Genomic DNA, 12,686 nt, shown 5'->3' with positions numbered 1-12,686 from the left:
TAATTTGTTTCATTTAGCTTAAACACAGAGTCTGATATATTATATAATTAGTAAATAATTAAATAATATATTAATAAAATTAATTATAAATTAAGATTAAAATGACCAAATAGTTTAATTAAAATTTAAAAAATTATAAATTATAAATTTAAAAATGTAATTAAAGTATATAATTATATATTTTTTTTTAAAAAAAACAAATTATGTAGATAGGCGCAAATAAAAAGAATGTACAAATTAAGTAGGACGGAGAAAGTATTATATTTTAAATTTAAAAAATATATAATATTTTTAAAAGTACATAAAAATTAATCTTGTGCCTGAGTATTATGTTTTTATGACGTAAAGAGTATATTGATATTTTTATTCTTATAAGTAAAAAATATCATATTTTTATAAAAATTAGAAGTATTTTGATATTTTTATATAATTTTTTTTTACTTATAATAATAAAAAAAAATGATACTTTTGAAATGATATAAGAAAATATAAGATTGAGGGAGTCTAAGTTTTATTTATATCTTTAATCTCTTCCTCCCAATTCAAATATTTCTATTTACCAATTTTGTCTGTCTCACTTCAAATTACTATCATCTTCTTTTTAATAAAAAATAATTATACATTAATATAAAAATACTATTAATTTTTACCTAAATTACAAATATACCAATGCACGTACAATTACTTTATACGTAAAGTAAAACGGTAAAAATGTTAAAATATTTTCAGATTTCCAATACTAATAAAATATTACTATTTTTTAATCTACTGAAAAAATCCCAAAATATCAGTTGATATATTATTTATTTTTGATAACTTAGAACTAAATAAAGATAACGAAAATACGAGTCGCATTAAGTTGGCAAGGAATAAGCTTTTTACATAATAATAATACTCCCTCCGTCCCAGATACCATATCCATGTTGTCGTTTCTGTCCGTCCCATATACTATGTCACTTTTCTTTTTTGGAAAATGATTACACATTTTAATCTCATTTTAAATTTTTTAATTTTTTTTAATTTTAATTAAACTAATTAGTTATTTTAATCTTAATTTATAATTATTTATATTATAGGATAATTATTTTCATTAATATATTTTTAATTATCTACTGATTACACATCTCCTAAAATGCCATGTCTACGGTGTAGCAGACACGGTATCCGAGACGGAGGGAGTAATAAATAAATAAATAACTCTCTTTTGCTGTCGATACAAACACCCAAACAAAGTATGTAGTTTTCTTAACAAATACGTCCTCTTAAATTCATTTATTACAACTCCACAATCCTCTCTATCTTTCTATGGATTATTACATCAACAAGAAGAAGAAGAAGCAGAACAAAACCAAAGCCTTATCCTTCTTCCTCACCCTATCCTTCTCACTCTTCTTATTCTCACTCTACATAACTTCTCACCACAATCCCACTCCCCTCCACCATGTTCCCACCACCCTCTCCGGCGGCGGCGCCGCCGCCTGCCCCGGCATCCGCCGGCTCGACGACTACGCTGCCAAGTGTGTCTACATCAAGACACACGGCGGTGGCTGCCGCAGCCAAGGCTACTTCAATTACCTCGAAATCTTTTATTGCGCCGGAAACGCCGTTTTTGGATACTTCGTTCTCGCCACCTGGCTCGCCGTTTTGTTCTGTTTTTTAGGGCAGACGGCGTCCGATTACTTCTGCCCATCGGTCGGGGGGCTTGCGACCGTGCTCAAGCTGCCCCCGACGATCGCCGGGACAACTCTTCTCCCGTTAGGAAACGGCGCCAACGACGTTTTCTCGAGTATTATTTCGTTCGGGCAATCGGGCAGTGCGGATATCGGCCTTAATGGCGTTTTGGGCGGCGCATTTTTCATATGTTGCGTCGTTGTTGGGGTCGTGAGCGTTTGCGTGGCGCCCCGTGCTGTGACCGTTGACCGGACGTGCTTCGTTCGGGACGTCGTGTTTTTTTTGTTCGTCTTATGTTGTCTACTCGTGATCATCGCCTTGGGGCGGATCACGTTTTGGTTCGCCCTCGGCTTCGTTTCTCTGTATCTTTTCTATATTGCTTTGGTCTCGGCTACCGAAATGATTCGCTATGACTGTAAGGTCGATAGCGAATGCGGTTTGGGTAATCCGACGGCCGAGGATGAATCCATCGCCGATCAAAGAATCCCGTTGCTTGGCGACGCCGGAGTGTTAGAAATCGACAACCTTAAACGCCGCTCTTGGTGGAGTTCTGTCCTCCGGGGGGTCGAATTGCTGCTCGATTTGCCGAGAATGCTGACAATCCCGACAACGATCGAATCGAAATGGTCGAAGCCAATCACGGTAGCGTCGTCGACATTCGCGCCGATTCTTCTCGTGATCATTTATGCCGCCGCCCCGGAGCGCGATTTTCGGACAAGTACCCCGACTCTAACAGCGGGCATCGTCGCCGGCCTGATTTTTGGGACTCTGACGCTCGCCTTCACCGGCGCGTCCGCGCCGCCGGCGGGTGTCCGGCGACTCCCGTGGCTGATCGGCGGCTTTTCGATGAGCATCGTGTGGACGTACGTCGTCGCCAGAGAATTAGTTTCGCTACTACTGGCGATCGGAGAAGTCGTCGGAATTAGTCCGGCGATCCTCGGATTCACGGTGCTGGCGTGGGGGAACTCGGTCGGCGACCTGGTCGCCGACGTGGCGATGGCGGTGAAGGGCGGCGCCGACGGGGCGCAAGTGGCGGTGTCGGGGTGCTACGCCGGGGCGGTGTTCAACACAGTGGTGGGGCTGGGGCTGTCGATGGTGTTTGCGGCGTATCGGTCGCCGGCGGGGATTCCCCGGAATGCTGAGGTGGCGGAGACGGTGGCGTTCTTGATGGCGGCGCTGGTGTGGGCGCTGTTGGTGCTACCGCGGAGGAATATGCAGCTCGATAGATGGCTTGGCGGGGGCCTTTTGGTAATTTACTTTTGCTTTTTGTTTCTCAGGTTGGCTAAGGCTGTTGGATTGCTTCACTTGCCAAATTGAGAATATCCTTAATTAGATGATTTATCATTTATCTCCCAATTCCCTAATTAATTAATTGTTTTAATTTGTTACGCCATGTTTTTTTTGAATTTTTACTTTCTTATTGAAAAATAGTCTTCCAACAAAATTTATGTAAGTTTTAGAATTTTGAAATAAAATTGTAAATAGTGAAATTTTGTGGGTTTCAAATATTCAGCACATGTGATGACGTGTTAATTTAATAGTTAATTATGTCATTAAATATTTAACTATTAATTATGTAATATAATTACATAATTAATACATATAAGCACAACTATTTTAAAACAATTCGGCACTTGATCCACTTCCAAAATTTTTACTATTTATTTTATTTTTATATTAAAAAATAAATTTTACATTTAAAATAGTACATAAAAAATTATTCAAATTAAATTTTTACTATTAAATAGAGTTATAATTTGATCATGTCCCTTGCAAGGAAAATAAAATTTTGATATAAGGTAAAATTTTAACTTTTATAGGGATAGTAACTTATTAAGTTTTAAATTAAAATAAAAAATGTGTGTAGTAAATGTGTAGAATCTATTATGGTGAATTGGTGATGGTGTAAATAGATGAAAAAATAGTCGTTAGAAATTTTAGAAGTTTACATCTATTAATGCTTTTTTTTTTTTTTTTTAATGTTAGTAATATAAACAATAATGATATATACATTTAATTAAAATTTTACAATTTGTGTTGAAGTATGTTAAATATTATACTTTACATATCAATGTCGTTTTGTTAAAGAAAAAATAAATAAATAAAAAATTTATATAATACAAATTTAAAAATAAAAGAATAAATCTTTTACATGATCATATTTCATTCGTCCACTCACAAAGTATATATATTTCAATATTGGGTTATCTAATTACAAAGTATCATTTTATTGACTATTTTTTTCTCCACAAATACATTTACTTTATCATCACAACGTTACTTACACAAAAAAAAAATAGTGTAAAATTTTTTTTACATTACTTTTAACTATTCATTATAATTAAAATATTACTACTTCCGTTCAGCTCTAATGTTAATATTTATTTTTTGCACGCGAATTAATAGTAATAGTTAGATATAATAGTGTAAAGACTAAATTATCTTTATTTTTAGATAGAAATGCATAATAAAGTGAGAATAAGTGATAAATAAGTGTTAGAAAAACCTATTAATAATTAGTGATAGAATCCAGGATTACTAAAGAGGGGAATGTAAATAAAAATATGTAATATTAGAAGTGAACGGATGAAATATTATTTTTTAAATGTCGTGTCAAAAATAAATATTGACCTATAAATTAAATATAGGAAGTATAAATTAGTATTTTATAAAAATATAAAGTTTTAAATGTACATACATAAAAATAATATTTGATTAAATAATTTTATATAAACATATATTTATGATTATTTAAACTTTGTTTTCAATTTTCTTTCACTGTACAATTTTAACAATAATTTTACAAAGTATTACTATTATTTTATATTAGAAATTAATTTTTTTTTAAAAAGCCAAAACCAAATCCATACTACACAAATCTTAATATTGGTTTTAGAAATTAATTTAATTCAGTTAAAAAACAGTAAAGTGAATACTACTTATTTGGTATATAATAAATATCATAATATTGGTAAGTATGTATATATATGTTCGAATATATTAGTATGATATTTATATATTATAGTATAATGTAGAGATGAGATGATGAGTGCATGAGATGATGAGTGCAGTAATGGAGATTGAGTGAATTTATTCGTATCATTTCATTTACAATTCATACATATATATAGGCATATAACCGTCATAAATGTGAATGCGAATTCAACCGTCATACGAGGTATACTAATCAATAAATACATCTACGTCTGATATATGTAGCGTCAACATATATGTATACAGAGTGCATTTATACAAAAAATGTGTTTCGTTAAAGCCTTATTAGGAAAAAATCCTATGGGATAAAATTCTAGTGAAGAAAAAATAGTACAAAATTTTTATAGTAATGTGCTCCCCATATTTTGGACTTTATTTGATGTTTTTCATTCGACGCATTCCAATTTATTACACCAATTTGTTGAATGTTGCAGTCAGTAGCGCCTTCGTAAATAAATCTGCAAAATTTCCAGAGGATCAAATTTGTTGTACATTAATTTCACCAGTTTTATGAAGATCGTGAGTGAAAAAGAATTTTGGAGATATATGCTTTGTCCGATCGCCTTTAATATATCATCCTTTTAACTGAGTTATACAAGCTGCATTATCTTCAAACAAAATTGTAAGAGGTAATACATTATCATAAATCAAGTCACAATTTTTCTGAATATGGTGAGTCATAGACCTCAACCAAACGCATTTACGACTGGCTTCGTGAATTACTAAAACCTCAGCATTGTTTGAAGAAGTAGTTGTTATCGTCTATCTAAGCAATTGGATAAGACAGTTTTTTTTTTTCTCATTTTCTCTCTTCTTTATTTTTTTCATTCTCTTGTTTATTTATTTATTAATTTATATTTCAACGAGGATTTTTTTTTTCTGTGTTTGTTTTGTTTTTTATTCTGTAGATCATACGGCAACTACAAGGCCAACAGTAAGCTCATAACTCTGAAAAAGGCACGACCAAGAGTTCGAAATCGTCTATGAGGATTGTAATAGCAAGAAAAACATTCGATCTAGGTTGCTAGCTTATTCCATTTCTCCATACATATATTTTCTTATTATTACATTGCTCTTGCGGACATCAGCCATTGTAAAATCCATTTTTTTTATAAGATTTCATCATCTCAAATAAGAATCGAGTATACCAAATACAATTGTTGGTCTTTTACGTAACTATAAAATGAAAAAGACAATTACCCTATGAAAATAGTTTCTTTAAAAAAGAAAGGAAACATATATAACCTAACAACATAAATACCTCTCTATGCGTCTTTATAACTATATAGTTATATATATATACCCATATATACTTATATTTTGTGCATGCCATACATTCCCTTCCATAAAATGCCCTTACTTGTACTATTACTAACTTCATAAGATTGTATCCCAAAAAATGTTTTACTACAGTAACCTATCGTACCTATTCTTAGGTATTACCTAACAATAATGATAACAATTAGACACTCAAGTTCTGAAACATTGTAATACTCTCTAAACTTCATAACCCACCACATTCCTATATTACGCATATTGATCAATAATATTAAGACGTTACCTATCACCTCAATTAAATAAAATAACAAAGCAACTACGAAACATAGGAACTAAAAAATCAAACAAAACTTTAATATAAAAAAGCAAGTTCCTCCTCTTTTCACAATGCACACTCTCTGCATAATTATATTTCTTTCAACGAGTACCTGTTGAAATATATATCTCACTAACTTTTCTCTCAATACACCTTTCATCACTATAACTCCATTACTAAATCGACGAAGAAACACAACTTACTTTGGCTGCTGATCTTTCCACAAAACTTTCTAAATGGACAATTCGGGTCATACTACTGGAATGATCAAATGAAAGAGTTTCCCCACGGACAAATACAGCTTACAAGAGATTCATATTTTTGGATGCAAAGGTTTGATTTATTATGTCTTCAAAGTCAGAATCTTTTTGTTTCGTACAAATACTTTGCTATACGACAATGTCTCTCTTAAAAAAATAAAATATTTTTTCTACTTGGGAACACCGGCTGGGGGTTACAAATTCATAACAACCCAAAATAACATATTATATTTGTAAATGCAGGGAACGAAGGTGCAGGCTTGCGCATTTGAACCAGATATCGCGAAGTTAGATTAATGTCTAACCTTATTTCACTCGTATGACATCTACGGAAATTATCTCAAGCCTTTCAGCGCAACCCTGCCCAGATACAACTCAGAAGTTCAGATAATCCTCAACCAAAAGTCAAGTATAAGCCTTGTTATTGATAAGTTAAATATTTTCCTTGGGAAGCCAGTGTTTGTCAAGCTATCAAGCTTACAACCTTTTCTCGAATCAAAAGCTTTCTTTGGTAAATTTTTAAACACACAATGATTAATTATATAGTCATTCTTAATTTTATCTCGTCTAAAATTTATACGACTGCAAAGTTATTTAACACTCATTTAATGGTGTTCAAACTTTTCTTAACACTAAACACAAATTTTACTTTACAAAGACGTCATAGGTATAGCAATCGAAGTCGGTCCCATCAAAACAAGAGAAACAGATAAACTACAAGAAATCACAATCATTACAGAGGAGTATTCACAATATTTCATAGAACAACATTTTTGTCACTTCTTTAATTAATGCTAAAATATTCACATTTTTGTTGTCTTCAGGAAAATACCAACTCAATTGACGATTTGGAATGATCTCGTCGAGGCAAAAGGATCAGAAATCCTCTCACTTTTTCCAGAAAGACCGATTATAGCTGCACTAAATATAAAAGTCTCATCTTTCAAAGGTAGACCATTGTTACAATATACTTAACGACTTCAAGTTTTGAAAAAAATAAAAATTTTTACAATCAATCTAAATAAATCATATAGGCACCTATATTTCTAAGTTATTTTGTTACTACTGATTATTAGTCGATTTTCACAAAATGTTATATAAAGCATACGACAAGAAGCCAGAAGTTTAGTTCCTGCAAACTTTTTTTCGGGGTATAAACGATTACAAATTTATGTGTGTTTCAACTCAGGAATCTCGTTGTCAACCATGCCGATGGCTAACATTCTATTCAATCCTCCTTACCCCGAAAGTATGACACTTCAGCAATGGTAAAATACTACAAATTTGTACCCTTAAAAAAATTATATGTAATCAATTTAAATTGACAACTTACCTACAGAAAACAGGATGAGAAAACTTATATGGATGAGCTCGTTCAAATGAAACACTCTGGAACACCTGCTCAACAACATTCCACAGATATGTTGCCTTTTATTACAGTCCAAGAAATGCGTCAATCACAAGTTCTTTTACCAACCTCTTTTCAACCAAATTAGATCTAATACTATTATCAACTTAATACATTGTAATAATTACACATACAGTTGGTCGATCATAAGACACGAGGTTCCTTTCAAATCTTACTGACAACAAACATGAAATTCTCATACGTTGCCTGTGAAAAATGCGATACGTCAAAAAAAACACCTCCAGCACGAACATTCTATTGCTTTAAGTGCTCATGCGTTCAGACAAGCAAAGAAAGGTACCCACATGCTTTATAAACATTTTACTTAGAAAATATAACCAAACACATCTGCTTTTACCTGTCAGATACATGTTAACAGTAACCGTTACCGACGACACCGCTTCCATAAAATGTGTTGGGTTTGAGAAAATTGTCAGTTTGCTTCTCGGCTGCGACCTGGACACTGTGAAAGGAAAAATAAAAAAGGTTATAAAACAAATTAAAATTTTACTATTTTCAAACAAAATCCCTGACACTAATGTTTTATATAGGACATGGCAACACTTTGTGAAATGCGAAACAACGAAGTCAAGAGTAGCAACTTCATATTCAAAATTAAGAAAAAAGCCTCTGTATCCACAAGATTCAGCACAGACAGCCACACTATCAACAACATGGAACCATGGAATTTAGGTTATAATATAGAATAGTTAATTTTATATCATCTAACAAATCATATTTCGAATTCCAAAAAATAAATTACTACTCCGACTTCTCAGCCATAGATATAGAGGATCTCACAAAAGATTCACCGAATACATCCACCCCACCCTCACTCCATCATTGTCACAAATTACAACCTCAACAACAGCATTTCGAGCATAAAATTCAGGTACTTACATCTTCCTAAAGTACAAAAAACAACTTCAAAATCTATCTTTTTGTTACATATTATATTTTATTTCTCTATAATAGGTGGAATCCGCAAGAATCTCTGGCCATTAATACCAGATTTGGAAACTGAAGCAGTCCTCAAAAAGAAAGGTAAAGAAACACAATTGTCAACGTCAGCAAAGAAAACAGAATTAGCGACAAAGAAATGAACATGCAACCACCCGTTTTATTAACCTCCACGAATTGCTTCTCTCTGTAATTACTTGGTTAACTTCCTAATTAAGCATCCTCAACAGAGGAAACTGCTTTGGTCTGTATTGCACTCATTTTTACATGCCTTTCACCAGCTAATTCCATTGGTGTATGATTGTTAGAGCATAATCCATCTCCTCTATCAATTACTACCACTGTTTTCTAAGACAATTTTTGCTTGAGATGCTTTCCCGGAGTCCTTATATTAATATATTTTGACAATCATATTACTCTAAATTTCTCCGTTTCTGTCTTTCTCAATTACTTACAAGTCACCAAACTTGCCTCATTCTCGTATGTAATTTCAAGAAATTCATTTGTAGTTATTAAATTAACCAAAAATTTTGATAATAAAAAAAAGGTCTTTAGGTAGTCAATCCAAATTGCAATATTCATTTGTTAAGAATTGGATGAATTAAAACACACAAAAAGTACAAAATAACATGCATTGTACGGGGCTCTCAACTACGGATGCAGCCGTTAAAGTAGTACTTTAGTTATACTGGATAATTAAAAGAATTGTAATCACATTTTTGGCCTTGTTTTTTGGGGGTAAAAGTAATAATGTGATATTAAATAAAAGTATTTATGAAAAAAAGTAAGATCTGTAATGAAATTGTTACTTTGTAATTGGACGTTCCAAAATACAAATATATATAATTTCTAACTTGACGAAAGGCTCACCGACCGAAAAAAGCACTTGTTGAAAGATAAACCGACCTTCCACATACCAAACTTCAACCGAATGGACTCCTGCTGTCACTCCCTTCCCAAGTAGTCGGCCGCTATCTCTTCTATTTCCTTAAAAAACGATGGACGGTTTAGCGCTTTCATCCGAACAAATTAACCCCTTTCTCTCCCATTTCCATCGCAACCGATTCGACGTTTGTTCTCATTCTCATCCGACGGAATCGGCTGCTACATATCGTATTTCTTTACCAACCCGCTGGACGGTTTCCTTCTTCCATCCTACCAAATCAGCCCATTTCTCTCCTCTTTCCATCCCAATCGAATCCACGTATGTTCTAATTCTCATCCGACGAATCCCGCCACTACAAATATCTATATTTTTTTTGTTTTTTGTTTTTTTTATAACTTACTTATAACAATATGTTAAACATAATCGACTGGAATGCTAGATTACTCTATTATTGCGCAGGGACTTAGTTATTCTCCTCTGTTCAATCAAATGAATAAAAGATAACTAAACCATTTCAAAAAATTATAATTTCGAGTGATTACAACATGATGTTGCTCTATTACAACTTTTATTTAAATTGTTATTACAATTAGTACAATTGGTATATTTTATTTCGTATTTAATTTTATTTAAATATAAATTTTTTAATATAATATAAAAAATTTAATCCAATTTCTTAACCTTATGTCAGAACAAACCTTTGTTCAGTTTACTGAAATCTAAAACACACCTAATATTCAAAATAACATAGATTACATATAAATTATATATTTTCCTTGATTAAAATACACAACATAACAACTTATTCCTTACAAAAAAATTGAAACAAACAAACAAGCGGCGCCGCGTAGCGCGTTTTAACGAGTACTACTATATATATATATATATACACTAGCTTGCTACTACTACAATTACTACTCAAACTATCCGAGACACAACCAAATTTACTATGGAGCATCGTCGGGGGCTAATTCTCAATTCCGTTAGTTTTACTGTAATAATATATATATATATATATTTAAATAAAACATATAAAAATAGTAAAAAATATATTTCAATTGAAACAGAGGAAGTTTTTGTATTAATATATATATATTATATATTGACATGTATCTTGAAATATATCTGAAATATGTAAATAGACCGTAAGAATTTGTAAATATTCCTTCCGTCATGCAAATATGTGCTCACTTGATCGGACACGAGTTTTAATAAAAGTGAGTAATAATTGTTATTTTTTTTCTTTTATAGTAAAAAAAATACAAAAGTGTAATGATTTTTTACTTAAAAAAAAACGAAAAACTTTTTTTATGACAATTCAAAAAGGAAGTGAACATAAATTTGAATGACGGAGGGAGTAATTTTTAAGCATTAAATTTAAAAATCCGAGTTACCCAAAGCTCTTAGTATTGAATCATTACTAAATTTTATTTCTTGTACATGTCTCCAAAATACAACTATTGTGTTCATTGTGTAACGTTGTAATGAAAGATTTCTTCAACTAAAGGTTAGGTTTAACGCAAATATTTAAATGGTAGAGAGATTATAATTTTACATCAAGTGTGGTGTTAGTCATCTCTTAATTTGTCACGCTATGTATATTTTACTATTTTAACTAATTTTCTTCGATTTGAATTAATAATGTGGATTAGATCAATAATGGTAGGTTAATTGGAATAAATTCAATACTGTTAAATTTTATGGGTTTTGTTTGGTTGTTGTTTGAAATTTGTTTTGAAATTGAGTATTGATTTAAATTTTAATTTAAATAGTATTTTAATGTTATATTTTATATAAAAAATATTTTTATTGAAAATTGTATGAATTCAATAATATTAATTTGAATTTGAAAAAAAAAAAAAAACTCATCAAAACTGTAAATTAATGATGTTATTCTTAACTTTAATTAAATTATAAATAAAAAAGTATAAATAATAAGTTAATAACAAACATAAGGTCAGATAAACTCCAAATAACAGACTTAAAATACTGTTTAGTTTTGATTTAAAATTGATTGTTTGATTGTAATGTTCATTAATATAAAATTTTGACGTGATAATTTATTAAAGAAAATAATAGAACTCCAAATAGGAGACTTAAAACACCAATACATGTTCAGTTTTGATTTAAAATTGAGTGTTTGATTTGAATATTGATTAAAATAAAATTTTGATGTAATATTTATATAAAAAAATAATATAATTTTATTGAAAATTGTACCAATTGAATAATATTAAAATGTATTTAAAGAGAAAAAAAAACTTTACAAAATCAATATAAAATTTTAAATGACAAATTAAATATACAAAATATTATATATTAAAAATTAAACTTATACTCGCAGTATTAAATCAATACATATTTATTTAGTTAAACAAACTATATCAATTCAAAATTGTACTATTCAAAACACAAATTCAAAACCCAAATTTCACGAACCAACGTAACTAAAAATTCCACCAAACAAACAAATTATTATTATTATTATTATTACTTTTTTGTTTTTGTTTTTGTTTTATTTTTTTTTTCAACCTACTATATATGTTTCTTAAATTTACTCTAAAATTTCCTTCAAATTTTAAATCCACACATACTCAATTTTTCTCTCTCTAAAAAAAATTATATTATATAGTACTCTTCCGTTTTAATACAATAATTTTGTTTACCATTTTTGTTTATCATAAAACAATAGTCTCATTTTCATAAATAATCATATCACCATAAACTTATTCGTACATTTTTATTATTATTACATACATATCACTACTTTTTACACTAATACACTCATAAGGATAAAAAAAAAAAAAGAAAAAAAAAAGCTTTTTACCAATACATTTAACAGCTACCAATATAATATTAATATTTTTTTAAATCTCGTGTCAAACACAACTAAAACTATAGTTTTGGAATAGA

The 12,686-nt window shown here is 30.7% G+C and overlaps 1 protein-coding gene across 2 annotated transcripts; it reads left to right on the top strand.

Moving 5' to 3' along the window:
• The first annotated feature begins 1,263 nt into the window (after window positions 1-1,263).
• LOC127256682 (cation/calcium exchanger 1-like) lies at window positions 1,264-5,674 on the top strand. 2 transcript variants are annotated; one of them, XM_051282809.1, is made up of 2 exons: window positions 1,264-2,919; window positions 5,574-5,674. In XM_051282809.1, exons 1-2 carry the CDS (start codon window positions 1,306-1,308, stop codon window positions 5,601-5,603), a joined length of 1,644 nt encoding a protein of 547 aa, XP_051138766.1. In that variant the 5' UTR covers window positions 1,264-1,305; the 3' UTR covers window positions 5,604-5,674. The 2 variants fall into 2 exon arrangements, with proteins under 2 accessions (XP_051138766.1, XP_051138765.1); XM_051282808.1 differs by lacking the exon at window positions 5,574-5,674 and having other exon boundaries at window positions 1,264-3,105.
• The last annotated feature ends 7,012 nt before the right edge of the window (window positions 5,675-12,686 follow it).

The sequence above is a fragment of the Andrographis paniculata genome, unplaced genomic scaffold (assembly GCF_009805555.1).
Source record: "Andrographis paniculata isolate CXL003 unplaced genomic scaffold, ASM980555v1 Contig56END, whole genome shotgun sequence".
Lineage (NCBI taxonomy): Eukaryota > Viridiplantae > Streptophyta > Magnoliopsida > Lamiales > Acanthaceae > Andrographis > Andrographis paniculata.
The sequence above is the reverse complement of the archived record's forward strand: the minus strand, read 5'-3'. Positions and strand labels throughout refer to the sequence as shown.